Here is an 18,049-nt window from a genome sequence, read left to right as displayed (position 1 = left end):
GGGGGGGGGGGGGGGGCCGGGAAATCAGGCTAGCTTTCTAGGTCATTTTAATATTGTTAATAGAGCTTTATTATTAAAGAAAAAATAATTCCCAGAGCACAAATATTAGAAGTAACACACTGAAGTATAATTTTTTTCTCCAAATTCTTAATTTGTTTAAGAGAACCTGAGTAAATTATCAAGTATTCAGATTAAATACTTGGTGTTTCATTCAGATAGTTTTTTAATGAAATATTGTAACAATAGCTAGAAATTTATCCAAGTAACAATATTTAGCACAGAAGTTCTGATACACAACAGAACCACTTCAGCAGTAGCTAAATCTAGTTAACCGAATGAATTACAACTAGTTATAGAAGGCAAAATAGTTTTCTTTGTTATCAGTTTGAACTAGATATCTGTCAGAACTTGTTATCAAAATGCAGCCATAAGAATTCAGGATGCAGTAATTCCTGTACATTCAAAAAAATAAAAATCTTCAAAATATATTCCTCTTGTTTTCTACTGTCTCAATGTAATTTTCATCCACATATTCAACCACAAAATATAACAGAGACTTCCTAGAAACTATATTTTCAGCTCCTCTGGGCAGAAGATTCCACCTGATCTTTTAAACACAACAGTAGATATGTTATCAAAGGTGGAAAAGATGAAAAAAAACGTCCAACACAAAGGTAGGATATTTATTCTCAAGGGCACTGTTTTGCCAGATTAGATGCTAAAGAGCTAACATAATTTGTTCACAAATTCTTTGGCTAATTTGAAGGTCATTCTATTTAACAGCATACCAAAAAAGAAAATAGCCTAACCTAACAGATTTGAAAAATTACAATATCTAACCAATATTCATTTCAGTTTTCTAAAAATTAACTCAAGAACTAAACATTTATGCCAAGACATTTACCACTTAATTTTACATGAAGTTGATTACTACAGTTTTACTATCCTAGAATTGTATAAGATTTTTTCTTTACAACTTGTCTGTAGCAAAATTACACCTCTATCATGTAATTTTGGCATTAGATAATACAACCTTCAGGTGGAAGCTATCCAAACAAACCCAAAGGAAGATCTACATTTTTTGTGGAAATTAATGATATACTGCCACCATAAAGACCTTACATGATACCGTCATAGAATCAAGAAACTTTAAAACACTGCAAAAGTTGCACTGCTTCAACTGCATTAAATAGAAACAGTGTCAATCAGGTAAATGGACTACAGAGTTAAGATAACTAATTTAAGAGTAAAATTATGGACCTCTAACTCAAAACTATACAAGCTGTGTCCTGTTCTTACCTATACAGAATTAAATAATCATTTGGGAAAGAAGGTAATATAAACAATCGGCACTTGCATTAGATAGGTAGAAGGAAGAAAGGCAAGTTTATTAAATTAGCTACAATTTTGCTGGTATTTATTCTGATATTTTTCTATAATGTATAACATAGGAAATATCTGCATTGACCTAAAAAGCTTACAAAATTCAAAACAGACATCCGCAAAGGGCTACTGTGCTAATTCAAAAGGTAACCAGCACTTCAGAAATGGTATCATGTACTAAATGCAAGAGATTTCAGAATTTGGGGGTGTTGGTTGACGAGAAGCTCAACATGACCCCTCAAGTTGTGCTTGTAGCCCAGAAAGCCAACCGTATCCTGGGCTGTGTCAAAAGCAGCATGTTCAGCAGATCAAAGGAGGCAGTTTTTCCCCTCTACTTGCAACTTGTGGGAACCCACCTAGAGTATTGCATACAGCTTTGGGGACCCTAACGTAAGAAGGACATGGATCTGTTGAAATGAATCCTGAGGAGGACCATAAAGGTGATCAGGGTGCTGGAGGACTTCCCTTATGAGGACAGGCTGAGAGTTGGGGTTGTTCAGCCTAGAAAAGGCTCCAGGGAGAACTTATAGTGGGCTTCCAGTACCTAAAAAGGAGGCCTACAGGAAAGGTGGGGAGGGACTCTTCATCAGGGAGTTATCATAAACGGCCCTTTCAACACAAACCATTCTATGGTACAAATTACTATACAGCTTCACAGCCATAAATCTCTCAATACAGAGTTATATAAAAAAAGTAAATCTGACTAATCAGTATATCAAATTCTCTGAGCAAAGAAGCTCAAATTTCTGTAACCTCTTTTACTCAAAGCCTGAAAAACATTATCTGGAGCATCATCATGCTATGTACAGTCCACATACTTATTTTAGTACTCCCCATAGAAGATATAAACACATACAAAGATAATAAATTAATGTAAGACCATCTCAAACTGATAGAAAAACTGTCTTAACAGTACAAGGAGAAACTGCTCCTACCATTAGAAAAAAATAGCTCTTAACACTAAAACAAGTGAGACCCATCTATCATTGTTGTAGTCTTCTAAAAGATGCCACTAAACTCCTGGGCTACGCCTCTCTTCTACAAAGGCGCTGACAAATTTTAAGTGGACGTAGCAGCTCCTTCTAAGAGGAGGAAACCTGGAATTTCCTGATCTCTTCCCACCATGTCAGATTATGCCGCTGTACAAGGAGCCTGTCCACATATAATGACAAAAATATGGCAAAGTAAATTCCAGTAAAGGCTTCTAGGCTAGAGTACAGTTTCACTCTCTAGCCCACAGTTTACTTCAGGTAAAGGCTGGGCCCATTCTTTTTCACATGTTAAACCCAACGGAGGACAATCTCTAGGGTGTCCCACCAACACAGACACTTATTACAGATATTAGAGAGGACAGAAAAGCCTGATCATTACTAGTTTACCTGTTGAGAAGCCATAAATGAGGTTCTGCTATTCACTTCTCTTTGGGTCAACTGACAGCTGTAAACCAGGAGAAACAATCAAGTTTGGGTTCAAGAACTAAAGTTCTTGAGAAGAAACAGTCAGAAGCAGCAAACAATATCAAGCAGGATTAATTTTCCAACTAAGGTACTGGACTCATTTCCATCTTATATTCTAACAGCCTTTACCATATGCAAAAGAACTAGATGCAGTTATAACTTACATCTCAAATATGAGGATTTTAAGCAATTAAACACTGATTTTTTTCAAACATGAACATGCCTTTTGAAAATGCATCTAATATAAAATCACAATTAAATCACATAATACTTTTCTACATCTCAAAGCAGCGGATTCAGATATGTAGAATTTATACCACTCGAGAGCATTCATGCTTTCATCTATTACAAAAATAAACATTTTTCCCCCCTAAATTAAGTATTAAACTGTGAGATTCTTAATCGGGTCTCAAAATGTTTCCAAAGAGTCCCATTAAGGAGTGAGAAAACAACAAAAGAACATTAAATCAACTAACAAACCACTTGAATCAAAAGTAAATACATTAATTTTTAAAATAAATTTCTTTGGACAGTAAATGAAGTATTCATTTCTTTCTGCACTGAACAAGCCGTGGAAAACGGCAAAATTTTAGACTAGTTCTATAAAGCTATCTAAATAAAATTAAGAATTTTATGTTACTAATAAAAGCACTCTTTCAAAGTTTGTCCTTCCAAACTCTTTAACCTTCTCTGTCATTAGGGCTGACTGATAAGGCACCAGCTGTTTTTTTCTTCCTCATGCTACAATGCATTCTCTTCCTTTTTAAGGCTAGTATACCCAAGCAACAAACAGCAGGATTTAAGCCAGCTGCTAGAATGTCACAAACCTATATATTTAGCTCCCCTCTCATTTATTGCCATCTCTCAGTGTCAACTATTTAATGTTCCTTTTGCTCCAGTCTACTGACATTCCTCACTGAGCTGACAACACTGCAGGCTGGATCAGCAGCCAGGCGGTACAAGAACACACAACAACAAAGCAGAGACCTTATCAGTTATCACAGACAAAAGCCATGCCTTGTCAAACATACTCAAGGTGAAAAACATTTGGGGTTTTGGTGCCCCTCTCCAAATTTCTTATCTCATTTCCACTGTTTATGAATTGTGTAATTGTTTCTACAAATATTAACTTTACTTTAGAGAAACGGCAACAACTTCTTTTATCATGTTTAATTAGCATTATCCTATCTTCACCTGACAGGACAGAAATCCTCCTGTTTATACTATATTAACTTGAACTATTTACTTCACTTCTGCTTTCTCAATGCTTTTCATACAAATATAAATTGTGCACAGAAGTCACATTTGCTTTCCATTTAAGGTTGTTTTAAGCATTAACCCTTTTCTTCATGTCACAAGTTTACAGAGAATCTTAATAGGGCAGTTTCAATTCCATTTCAAGTAGCTATAAAATAATATCCCTCAAAATGAATTTTATGCTACATGTTCTGTTCATGTAAAAACACTAATCTAATTACTGTCATATTTTGGAAATAATTGGATTTTAAATTGCTTAGAATTATCAACATAAGTGAGAAAGCTGTAAAGATAGACAAATTAACAATTTCATGGTTTTAAAATAGGAATCTCTGTTATCGTTAGAGGCCCATTTGCAATGATTTAAAGGCCACAGTACAGTTTGGTAGTTCCCTCCTTTAAGTGGTCATAAAAACCTTTAAACAATAATTGAAAGATTGTTAACAGAAACTTTCAGGAAATCAGATCCCATGAACAATCTAATAGTAAGCATGCCTAAGTGAGATAGTGAATAATCTGTTTCATCCTATTCACAAAGATGAGGTTTTTAGAACAGTGACAAGACATCAGTTTCAATAACACCAGGAGATGAGTAGAAACTGTTCAATTCCATGCTCTACTTGGGAATTGTGACACATTTATCTAGAGAATTAACAAGTTGTGCTGTGTGTAAATGGGTCTCCAAAACCTAATTGTAGGTTCCAGCACTGCCCTCTAAGCATTCACAGTTTATATCATTAAACTCATATTCCAATAACAAAGGATCCTCAGGATATACAGTCCAACAACTAATTTCCATAATAATACCTTTTAATTAGATGTGACTACATGTGACATTACCCAAGGCACTTGAAGTTGGCAATTTTGCTGCAGACTACTTCCAATTTTCAGTAATTAGAAGTGAGAAAGATATGTTTAAATTGGAGCACCATTGCAGATGGCGATACTGTTGTTACAAACACTTTTCAGAAATTAAAATTCTTGTATGTATTGGACACCATTCTATTTTTTAAAATTATCACAGAAATGCAGTCACTTTTCCTCCCCAAAAAAGGAAAAGTGAACCAAACAGAAATGGACTTTGAGGTTACACTTAAGTTTATACAAAGGAGAGGTGTTCAGGAACCCCTTTGTTTCATCTTATTAGTTAATAGAACTTTAGTCAAAGTTCTGCATCCCTTTAAAGCAATAGATTTTATGCTGAATTATTCAGTGTTTTATAATTCTTAGTTCCAAAAATAAATTTATTAGTCACCTTGCAAGGTGAAAGGAAACACAGAAATTGAATACTCCCAAATCATAAGGCCTTAAAACTGTATTATATAAATAGGAATCACTATTTTTTCCTCCATAAATAGCACTCTGGCATACAATTATATTTTTTTACTTTTTTTAAAAAAAAGGGGGTAAAGGACCACACCAAGCAACAGAGCAACTAAACCCATGATAAAGGTGTATAGTATTGTTTTGTGGAGAAAGATAGGTATTACCAATGACAGCTGTAATAAAAATTTTCATACTCAACCAAAACATTTTTGGGGAAAAGGCATTTTATTAAATTCCTGATTTGAGTAACAAATTAAGGTATTAACCTTCCTAAACATAATCATGCTTTCCATTCATGTGGCTGATTTTAATTACCTAATTTAGTTGACTAAATTGTAATTTATCATCACAACCAATATTAGATATTTTGCTTTACTCCTTTACTTCTACAAACATCCAAGTATTGGTAACACAACTGCAATCTGTTTCATAGAATTAAAGCTCTCTAGTAGAAACAAAGGGGGGGGGGGGGGGGGGGGGGGCAGGGAAATCAGAATTCTTACATGTTTGAGACAAATCAACTTCTGAAATATTTGTATCTTTAAATATATTGAAAAGGCTCCAGTACTTCAACAAGCAGAACTACAAAACCTCACTATTTAGAGAATGATAATGCTTAGCCATAGGAGCTTTGTACTTAACAGTTTCGATGTACCTAGTTTGCACTGCATTAGATTCAGTTAGGAGCTGATTTACCAAGAGAGGTCTAGAATCTCCTGGCATGAAAATACTGAAACAAGTTACAGAAAGTGTTTTTAAATTGTTTCATCAAAACAAAAGCAATCTTGCCCCTCCCAAAAGCTTAGAACAAAAATCAGTGGGGCTATATAATTAGCAGTGCTAGTCATTCCACTACAGATTTCAAGAAACATGCTTCAAGCAAGTGTAAAAGAAAAAAAGACTAGTAGCTGTCTACTTGCTGTTGAACTACTATTTCTTCTAAAAAAATGATAAATAAGTTTCTCGACGTTGACCATATTTAGAGTGAAAAATTGAACAACTGCATCTTCTGAAAAGGCTGATACAAAAGTATCCAATATACATGTACAGCTTCCAGAATCAGTAAATTGGCAAAATTCAAGCCTAGAACTGCAGAACAGGTTAGAAATGGAGAAGATATGTCAAGTTATAGCCCTCTGAGTATTTCCTTTAGTGCTTTAAGGTCTAATCCACCTTGTTCATTTTAAATTACTTTTTCTTAAAAGCTGTTATATTACCAAAGTTTAATTCTCTGCTCTATCTGTAAGAAGGTAAACATAAAAAGACAAATGAGGCAAAACAAGTGGTAACAAGTGATGAGAAGAAGGCTGAGGTGCTTAATGCCTTCTTTGCCTCAGTCTTTAATAACAAGGTTAGTTGTATTGGTGAAATCCAGCCTCCACAGCCAGAATACAGAGACTGGGAGAACGACCCCCCCACATTCCAGGAGACAGTCAGTGACCTACTGCATCACACAGACACACACAAGTCTATGGGACCAGATGGGATACACCCCAGGGTGCTGAAGGAGCTGGCTGGGGTGCTCGCCAAGCTGCTTTCCATCATTCACCAGCAGTCCTGGCTGACCAGGAAGGTCCCGACAGATTGGAAATTGGCCAATGTGACAACCACATATAAGAAGGGTCAGAAGGATGATCCAGGAAATTACAGGCCTGTCAGCTTGACTTCAGTGCCCGGGAAGCTGATGGAGCAGCTCATCCTAAACATCATCATGCAACACATGAGGGACAACCAGATGCTCAGGCCCAGACAGCATGGGTTTATGAAAGGCAGGTGCTGCTGAACATACCTGATCTCCTTCTATGACAGGGCGACCTGCTTATTGGATGAGGGAAAGGCTGTGGATGCAATTCACCTTGACTTTAGCAAGGCTTTTGACACTGTTTCCCACAGCATTCTCCTGGCAAAAATGGCTGCTCGAGGTTTGGACAATCCTTTGGACACACTTCGCTGGGTAAAAAACTGGCTGGACAACTGGGCCCAAAGAATTGTGGTGAATGGAGTTAAATCCGGTTGGCGGCCGGTCACGAGTGGTGTCCCCCAGGGCTCGGTTTTGGGGCCACTCCTGTTTAACATCTTTATTGATGATCTAGATGAGGGGATCGAGTGTACCCTCAGTCAGTTTGCAGATGACACCAGGTTGGGTGGGAGTGTTGATCTGCTCGAGGGTAGGGAGGCTCTGCAGAGAGACCTGGACAGGCTGGAGCCATGGGCTGAGGCCAACTGGAGGAGTTTCCATAAGGCCAAATGTCGGGGGCTGCCCTGGGGCCACAACAACCCCCAGCAGCGCTACAGGCTTGGGGAGGAGTGGCTGGAGAGCTGCCAGTCAGAGAGGGACCTGGGGGTGCTGATTGACAGCTGGCTGAACAGGAGCCAGCAGTGTGCCCAGGGGGCCAAGAAGGCCAATGGCATCCTGGCTTGTATCAGGATTAGTGTGGCCAGCAGAGACAGGGAAGGGATCTTGCCCCTGTACTTGGCACTGGTGAGGCCGCCCCTCGATTCCTGTGTTCAGTTTTGGGCCCCTCACTACAAAAAGGACATAGAGTTACTTGAACATGTCCAGAGAAGGGCTACAAAGCTGGTCAAGTGTCTGGAACACATGTCCTATGAGGAGCGGCTGAGGTAACTGGGGGTGTTTAGTCTGGAGAAGAGGAGGCTGAGGGGAGACCTCATCACCCTCTACAACTACCTGAAAGGAGGCTGCAGAGAGCTGGGGATGAGCCTCTTTAGCCTAGTAGAAAGCGACAGGACAAGATGGAACGGCCTCAAGTTTTACCAGGGAACGTTCAGACTAGATATTAGGAAGCATTTCTTTACAGAACAGGTTGTTAGGCACTGGAATTGGCTGCCCAGGGAGGTGGTGGAGTCCCCATCCCTGGAGATGTTCAAGAGTAGGGTTGATTTAGAGCTTAGGGATATGCTGTAGGTGGGAACTGTGCTAGGCAAACGGTTGGACTAGATGATCTCCAGGGTCCTTTCCAACCTAGATGATCCTGTGTGAAAACTGAAAAGTGCCTATAATAAAGTGCCTATAATAAAAGTGCCTGACTGGTCAGGAACAATTAAGGGTACAAGTCTCGTGACATATGCATTATAAAGTGTTATGTGCTTCAGCCAGCACCAAGCAGTAGAGAGAAGTATTACAGTCCAGTATTACAGTAGTAATAGTACCTCTTCATATCAAATCACACTGAATCTATTATCCTAAACATTTACAATTACAACACTACTAAAATAGTAGCATATCAACAATTACTACATTCAGGCTTCATTTCTATCTAGCTTTTGCCTTTTGCCCAGGGGCTTGTTGAGTAAGACAACAGACAGACTTCAATAGTTCTGTGATCACCACCATCACCACAACCATTTTAACAAAAGAACTACCTAATATTTGCCACAAGAAAGAAGGCCCAAGAAAGAGTTATCATAAAGCTTTGAGATGCACTTCAGGTTCACATGCCAATCTACCTGCCTCTAGTAACATATCTCTATATTTCAGACCTATTTATGCCACATATCCAGAGTTCCAGGTCTCTCATTCAGCTTGTCCATCCGCTGACTCCCTGAAGAAACTGAAATCATTCAGAGAGACTTACAAGCCTTTGTTTACAATTTTCCAGGTCTCAAGGACAACATTTGCACTTGTGGAAGACAAAAAAATATGCACAATATTATTTTGGCCAAACTTGTAAAAATACAAAGAGCTCAAAACCCAAGAAATACTGTTTCAGTATTCGTGTTGAATGACAGCAACTTTGCTTTACTTCTAATACAAGTGACATTCACTTTTCAGTCAAATGAGTTCAAACTACAAAATTCAAGCAACTGCGTTAAATAGTATGACCCAGAAGTTTAATCTGTTAATTTATATTATATTTATATTATATTTATATTATATTTATATGTTTAATTTATATTTAATCTGTATATTTATTATCATCAGTACTTAAGACACATTAACAAAGTAACAATTGGTCACTTCCCTAATCATGATAAAAGATTTGGAACAGCAATACACAGATGTTTATTTCATGCAGAATTCACAGTTGCAGCCCACTTGTATTTGGCAGGGAAAAAAAAAAAATCACCTGAGGAACTGCTGAATATTTAAGACAACTAAATCATAATTCAATGGACAATCTTCCCAAAGCAAGCAGTCCCTGTATAAGTGACAACTGGACAAAGCCCTCAGTCCTTTAAAACTAAAGATCATGGTGTTTGTAACTAGAATTAACTTGAATTTTCAGGTCTGTATATTCTGATTGTTTATAAACCACACAGCTAAAAAATATTCATCAAGCTTATGTTACTACTCTAAAGAAATAGAAGCTTTCAAATAACCACTGATCAACCTAAGGAACTTAAGTGTTGGGTGGATTAATGTGCACCATTAAGAAAAGGTGCATGAGCCTTCCCAGAAGACAGAGAATTACTATGCTATCTAATAAGAGACCACTAAAATGAGTACAATTAAGGTGTAAAAAGGAACTGGCTGCTTATCAATCAGCATTATTTTTCTCAAAATACTGAGTGTATGTGAAAGAAAAACAATGCACACAGTTTCAAAGTAGTGCAGGAAACTTCGAAGGGAATAGGTGCCTTCACAGAATTCAACTATTTTACACTGCTTTTAATAAAAGAAACATAAACAAGCTTAAAATTGTGAATTAATATTATGCCAGAGTAACTAAAACAACTGTGTCCAACTACTGTTCTTATCAGCTTTAAAAAACAGTAGAGACTAACTGAATAAATTTAGTAGATCCATACAATAGATGAAGACCTATTAGCTACACAATCTCAGAATCTCCTACAGAAATATCTATTGAGGTAGCATTTGTGTTTTATTCTAAATCCAACATTCAAAACTAAGGCAGGTAAACAACAGTTCCTAAGGTATGAAAAAAAACACAGAAGAAAAAAAAGTTCTAAACACAAAGCTAATTCATTCACAAGCTGGCATTTGTGTACAATCTTCCTCTCAACAGAACCATGGAAAAAAAAACAAGTGACCAACATTGTCAAGACAAAAATACAAAGAATAACCATCCTGTTCTTTAGAATTACGGATCAAATTCAAATCATAAATGAATGCTGTAAATGCAATATTACACTGAAGACTTTTCCTTAACAAATGAAATGCACATTAAAATGTATTAATGAGTTAAGAACTTCACAAACAACAGAACCTAAAATAAGCACACCTCTTTAAAAAAACTAGTACATGTTCTTGCATAAAAGGTGACATTTTTATAATTAATATGCACCTCCAAGGCTTATACGGACTTATTCTAGTAATAAATGACAAAGACCCTTTAGTACTGAGGACATGTAAGCTGATTTTTACCGGAGTATACAATTTAGGAGATACAGGGAAAGTACCAGTCTGATATTTTGAATGGTACTTAAAAATACTTTTAATACCAATTCAGGCTGGTGTCTTCTTATCCCAGTGAAACATAGAGCAAGCATAGTTAGTGAAGACTTGTGTTTCATTAATCTACCTATACAAAGTTACAGAACTCATGCTGTCCTATTACAAGAAAGTAATGAATTACTTTTGCAATGGCAATTCCATAAAAATCTGAGTGCATAAATAGTAATACTTGAACTACAAAGCTACTAAAAGGGGAAGAAATATCTAATAGAGTTGTCAAAAGTTTACTGATCCTGGATGGGGTGGAGGGTGAAGAAAGATAGCATGGTATTGTAATTGCAAGGTTAAGTTTCTAGGTAAAGTATAGCAGATCAGTATTACAGGTCTCCTTTGTCAACTAACTAGAAGGAAAAAGTTTTAAGACCGATTCATTATGAAGAAAGGAGTTTTCTCTCTGTATCTCCTACCTCCTTAAAACATTGTACATCGCAACCACAAACCCCATTCTTCAGGGGTCAACTTCAGGTCTCTGAACGAAAAGGAAGATCTGATTTTGGTTTTGAATAACTGGGTGCATCTACTAGGGATGCTGATGCCTAAACAGTATTTTGCAAATCCACATATGTTTTTTTAAACACAGATTTACCTTGTTCTATTAAGTATGGTTTTAGCCCTTACTCATGTATTTCAATATTTACTGCAGTCCCCAATCATAATTAAAGTGAACAGCATGTTAATTCACAAAAAACTACCAGCAGGTGTACCCAAGTGTACCTGACCTATTCACAACAGCAAGCAAAAATGTCATGCTGAAGCACTTCCTCTTCTCTCTATAAAACCCTTCTTTACTGTGACAAACATTTGAAAAAACAGATTGAACAAAAAAAAACAGTGAAAACCAAAATCAATACTCCACAAATCTCTCTGCCCCACAACTGACCTTTCATTATTTGTATTTGTACACAACTCTTTGGTACACAGTCTTGCAAGAACTACTACGCAAAGTGTAAGTTCTGAGGGAAAACAGTTCAACAAAAGGAAGCACAAGAGTTGTAGTACACGATCAACTGAAATCACACACTCAAATATTTTTGTAGTCCATGAACTACAGAAATTTATGCACATAAGGTGTAGAATTCTAAAATAAAAGAGGATATTAAGACAGCTCTGATCAAATAGATTGCCCCATGAAAGGCCAACTCTGCAGACACAGTTACAATTGAGAGACAAGCCATAACAAAAGGCACCATGCAAGCAAAAATAAGCATGATAGACGTTGACTACTAGGGTCTTGTTCTTCAAAAAGTTCAGCTGGACATACACTTTGCAACCTCAAATTTTGTAATTCCCAAAGTTACCCATTTTTATAAGATTTATTCTAACTAAAATTTTAGATATTTCATTTACAGAAAAATAATAGGCATCTACAAACTAACTGTTTAGACTAATTTTCTAGCCTACCATTCTCTTCGCTTCCCCACACACACTCCTCTTCATCCAGAGTGTATAGAAGGCACCCAGATGTCTAGCACTAACTGTTAGATTAGAGGAGTCAAACCTGTATAGTGACTAAACAAGGAAAATAATCCACTACTTTCTATTACAAGTGTCATATATATGCTGGATCTCATTAGAAATTTAAACCTATGATGTTAATTTTAAGAAGTTACTAACACAAGCATCACCATAACAAACCAGTATACTAACAAATATGTTCAACTTGTGAATCAGTACCAGATGCAAATCATTCCTTCTCTCAGATTTCCAAATTTACCTTGAAAAACATTAAGGGAAACACTTTCCCTAGCCAAATAGCAAGTGCTATTTACAGAGTCTTTACTTGTCTTACCTTCACCCTGTCTTCATTTTTTTTTATTTACACATACAAAACAGAATATATACAAATAAAGAGCAAAATTTTTAAGAATGAAATGGGAATAAGAACATTAACAGATAAATGACTAGGTAATCACCTAACAATTTCACTCAATGTTTGAAGTGTTAAATGGGGAAGAAATAACTCTCACAAGGATGAGATATATGTCAAGTTCATCTGTACTGCTGAAACTGATGCTGAGCCTGCATGACTACTGTCAGAGACTGAAGAACAGGATTTTTATCTCCAATGTATTCTAGACCATCTACCATCCTTTTGCATTGAGGACAAATATGCTCTGGAGATCTGGTGAGCTTATTTCTGAATAAAATCATGGCAGTGTATGTCATCTTTCAGAAAGGTGCTACCAAAAATAGTAAGCTATTGAGTGTGAACCAGGGGTCAAGAGAAATTTATCTTTCAAAAGGTGAATCAGATGGCCAGTAACGAAAGGATATCCAATAAAACATTGAACAGAAAGGGTAAAAACACTTCATACAAATGTCTCCATTTTATTAGCATCCTTTCTCAATGATCCATTTCCTTACCATTGGCAACCAGAGTGTGTAAAACCTCTCATAAATATATAAAGTTCTAACTCAAAATTAACTTTTTTGCTCCCACTAATTCTACTAGAAAAATATTTTCCCATATATCTCATTCAGACTGGAAATTAGTAATCAAACTATTTTAGTTCATACATTTGTACTTGACCTTTTGCCAAATCTTCCTTCAGCCCTGCTGGTACTCTGTAGCCCAAGTTTATTTAGAGGGACCAATTATACTCTCTTTCCTTCCTACTGCAAGGATAAACAAGGCCAGCTCTTTTAGCCTCCTTCTCTGTTTACCACTAGGGAATGAAGAGCTTAACTAAAAGAATCAGAACAATAAATAAAAGATGATGTTATCATTTTCCTAATCCATATTAGGAATGCTATTAAACTCTGATATTACCAAATTGAAAAAAAGATTTAAGCGTTTTGTCAGTAAGTTCCCCATAGTAAAATGAATCCCTGTGTTCATAATTCTGTTGTATTAATTAAATAGTTTTGACTAAAATGGTCAGAAAGTACGCACAAGCTGTTTATCACTGCTGGCCTTTGAGCTTCAGTATACTCGAAGGACATGCTACTTTAGATGCGATAATTACTGAGTTCTTACATTTTCACTGAAGAGACACAGAAGAGTTCCAACAGAGAATTTCACATTAATCAGAGCTAACAGGGTACTTATTAATAATAAAGCCATGATTATAATGGAAAAACATTTATTCAGTCCAACATTTGTAGGTGCTAATTCCAAAAACTGTTAAAATTGATATCAGAAAAAGTTTAGTCTCAGCTCTTTAGGGAAATTCAAGAAAATTAATCATTTATCTGAAGCATAGGAAATGCTAAAGACTATTATCTATTCACCCACAAACAATAGCATTCCTCTGCTTGCTAAGAGTTCGGTAAATTTCATGACATCTTGTCTTCTTACTTTTCTAAATTCTGATGGAAGATATTTCTCCATGAATTGGAAATACCTTCCAACTGTAACACCAAAGACTTAAATTAGCATACAAAGATTTAACTGTAGAGAGAACACATTTTTAACTGAAGGGCAAATTATGGACAACTAATGGAATTTAATCTTCTGAGTGCCTTATGCACAATTTAAAGTTTCAGGAGCACATACATGATTCAGAAAATCTAAGTAGCTCAAATCTCAAATTTGAATTTAAGATTCAAATTTCTATAAAGATCTAACATCTTCCAAGAGTGCTATAAAAAAATAATATATACAACTATACAGAATTGCAGTACTCTAGCTTGCAATGGAAAAACAATGAGCCAGAAAGCAGATCACCCCAACAATTACACAATTTACCAGACTGAGATTACAGCATGGAAAAATGCTCCTTTTAATATGACATACAAAAGAAAACTACTTACACCTTAGCAAGATTTTTGCATGTCTTCTACTTTCTAGTACAGAAGTGGAAATGCAGACTTTACATAGTCAGCGTTTAAAAACTACAGGCCATTTCAGACAATCGATTTTTTGGAAAGCTGAATCTTCCATCAACTATGATCTCAGAATAAATATCAGAATAAAAATACTCAATATGCACTCATATAAAAAACTAAGTTAAGAGTGTACAGGGGGGTTTATATATTTATTGTAGCTCTGATTATTTTTTATATATTATTTCCTCTGTATATACTCAAAGGACAGTCAAACATTAATATCAAAATGATGCAGGCTATGAAAATTTACTCTCTCATCTTTTCTATATATATGTATGTACACTTACATATACATATAGAATACATAAGTTTGTTTAAACTTATGACAGACCATTATTTTTATGGCTCACAATTAATTTAAGAATCTGTGTAGAAAACGGCACTATATCGCTATTCAGTATTTACTACAGTCAGCTAATCTATATGCTTAAAACTAAGTAAAAATATTTACCAGAAAAAAAGTTTATTAGAATACCATAAAAATTTTTTGTGGTGGTGTTTTTTTTTTCCCCCCTATATTTTAGTAATAAAACTATTACTAAGTCTACATCAGAAAATAGCTTCTGGTCACTCTTCTCTGAATAATCTTTAAGTTTATCCATCTTTATGTCCTAGTAAGGTATACAAGACTGTCAGTTGGAAAAGAATGCTGGCAACAAAGAATTAACTGGATTTATCTGACAAACTCACTAATAGTCTGCACAGCATGTCTGCCTGCATCGGATAACAAATCAACTGCTAGATACGAGTAAGAAGTTTCACATAACACTGTGTGATTACAATGAAATTATCTTTACAGGCGAAAATAATCTTTACAAGTGAATTTTACAGGGTATTTTTAAAAGCAAGTCTGAATCACTATACTCGAGACCTTCTGAATGCTGTACTAGCTCGAATGCAAAGAAGGTTATTTAATTTCTAACTTGCAGAAAGATCTTAGAAAGGGCCTACATACAAGTTTTTTTTGTATGTAGTGGTACATTCTAGTTGCTTAACCAATTATTGAGGCTGTACAGATCCCAAGTAGCTAGGAACAACTACAGACAACATGCAGACAGGGAGGAGCACATAGAGAACAGCTGGGATTATCTCCATCATGAAGCTTCAACTGCCAAGTACCACCATAGTGGTAGAAGCTATACATTTTCTAGCAGACATTTCACATCATCTCACAAGCATCAACTACCTTCTTATCCTAGGTCACATGTATACAAATCACAAGTCTCTCCAACTTCCGAATTTGTAAAAGTTTATTAAACTGGTGACCACTTCAAGGTCATTCTTCAGAAGACCCACAAAGAGCTAGCAGTAACTACAGAAATAATACACCCAAAGGTACACAAGTGCTCTGACAGAAACTAGACAAACTCTTTCCTCCTTATTTACACTACATTTGATAATTAACTAGCAGAAAAAAAACTAAGCTACTACACCCTTGTTTTCTAGAAGAAAAGCTTAATAATAATTTTAGGAAATCTAACCTCTTTTTCTTCCTCCTAATCTCATGATCCTCATACAGCAAGCATCAAGTTCTGTAAAAACTACAACCAATAATCAAGCCAATTCTTTGCAAGGGATGCACTGTCGAGTTATAAAACCAAGATTTCAACAACTAAGCTATGTTTCAAAAAGCAAATAAGGAATATAACACCAAGATACACACAAATAACTAAGTGCAAAGCTACTTACATTTCTTTATTGAATAACCGCATAGCACAGTTCCTCTCAAAAATCACTAATTCCAAGGAGTTTCAAAAGAATCACTGGTTTTGGTGTTGGGATATGTATTCACATACATACGTGTACATATATGTATATAAACATGCATATATTTAATTTAAAAGATAAATGGAAGGAAAGGGGAGAGAAATGTCCTTACTGCCAATGCAGATTATATGAACACTTTTTCCAGTACAGGTATTTTAACTGAAATGCATCAAAACAACTGTGTGAAAACTGAAAAGGGAGAGACATTTGTCTAAATAGTCTGTTCTGAATAATGACTTGCACCTAATATTCTTAGAGTATGGAACAGTCGAATTTTATTTACAGACTTTTATGATGTAAGCACCATTAAAATAAAGCTCAATTTAGAGAGCTTAATCTAATTAATGATATAAAGAAAAGCCACAGAAATACTGTGTTACTTCCATTTTTTCCTGTTCTGTACTGTCTTCCACTTTATACCACTTCAATGTGCAAATGCCTATCTTCGACCCTGCACTTCTCCACTGCAACAGGACCTCTAAATTCTATTAGGGAGGAATAACACAATTTCTTATTTCATCAGTGATCAATGAAAACAGTTGGGGTAGATTTTGACAGGACTATTTTTCCAAGACTTCTTTTAACACACCATTCAGATCACAGAAGCTCTAAATAGTTGTTCTAGTTAAAGAAACCACTCTCTCTCAAAAAGATAGGTGTACAATAGAACAGAACACACAAAGGAGAACAAAATTGGCATGCAAGCAAGGAGCATTGCTTAAGGAAGGTAAAAAAAAACCCACAACCCCAAGATAAAGACACTTCTATATGCAACAGAACTGCTCACATAAGAATGTGACAAATAGTAATTAAGTACAGTCTCCAAAAGGTCTCTAAATGTCTCCAAATATTCTTCAACTGACTCTTAGAGACACAGTAAGAGGAAAAAACACTGTCCCAAGAACTATTTCACTTATAAAACTCACTACACAGTGTCTTAGGAATTACAGTACTGAATGAACAAGATAATTCAGATTTTAGATCTACAGCTTTATAAGCCATATTAGTTTGGTATTTAACACAACCTTCTTCCACTCGCACTACAAATCAAGCCACCAAGTGGAACATACACTGCTTCCCTAAGAAGTATCTTGTCAAAAGCAATTCAAAGCGATCCAAGGGTAGCATCACATGAAATTTACATTTTAAAACAACCACAAGGATCAAAAAATAATTTAGGGACTAAAAAGATATACTTACATCTGGATATTCTTTTACAGGCACATATAGTTTCTCTTGTAACTGTACAATAGGTCCCACAGCATCTGGTAATTCTGCACTTCTCTTCTCCGTACTACCATTTAATGTGTCGTTATACATGTCTTTCCGTACTCTGCTAATTTCTGTGGGGGGAAAAACGTATATTAGGTATTAAATACAGTAACAGGTTATAATCTAGCATGACAGTCTTCTCTTTCTAATCTTTATCAAATATTAATACCATTTTCTTCCTCTTTTTGTGAGCATCATGGATACTTGAAAGAAAAAAGTACTCTGGTATTGTTTAGTTCTTTGTGGCGTGTTGGTAGCTTTTTTAAATTGCAGCACCAATCTTAAATGTTTTCTTCATGTCTGTAAATTTGCTGCCTACTCA

At 35.8% G+C, this 18,049-nt stretch overlaps 1 protein-coding gene across 1 annotated transcript in view; it reads right to left on the bottom strand.

Moving 5' to 3' along the window:
• Positions 1-17,818, bottom strand: part of QKI (QKI, KH domain containing RNA binding) — a 123,158-nt gene extending 105,340 nt beyond the window's left edge. The window contains exon 1 of the mRNA XM_026845707.1: positions 17,656-17,818. Within this exon, the coding sequence (XP_026701508.1) occupies positions 17,656-17,775 (120 nt within the window). The 5' untranslated portion in view covers positions 17,776-17,818. The remainder of the gene's footprint in view (positions 1-17,655) is intronic.
• Between the last annotated feature and the right edge of the window lie 231 nt (positions 17,819-18,049).

This window comes from Athene cunicularia (genome assembly GCF_003259725.1).
Source record: "Athene cunicularia isolate RWA chromosome 3 unlocalized genomic scaffold, athCun1 chr3_part1, whole genome shotgun sequence".
Taxonomy (NCBI): Eukaryota; Metazoa; Chordata; class Aves; order Strigiformes; family Strigidae; genus Athene; species Athene cunicularia.
Note: the sequence above shows the minus strand (reverse complement) of the source record. Positions and strands in the feature narration are given on the sequence as shown.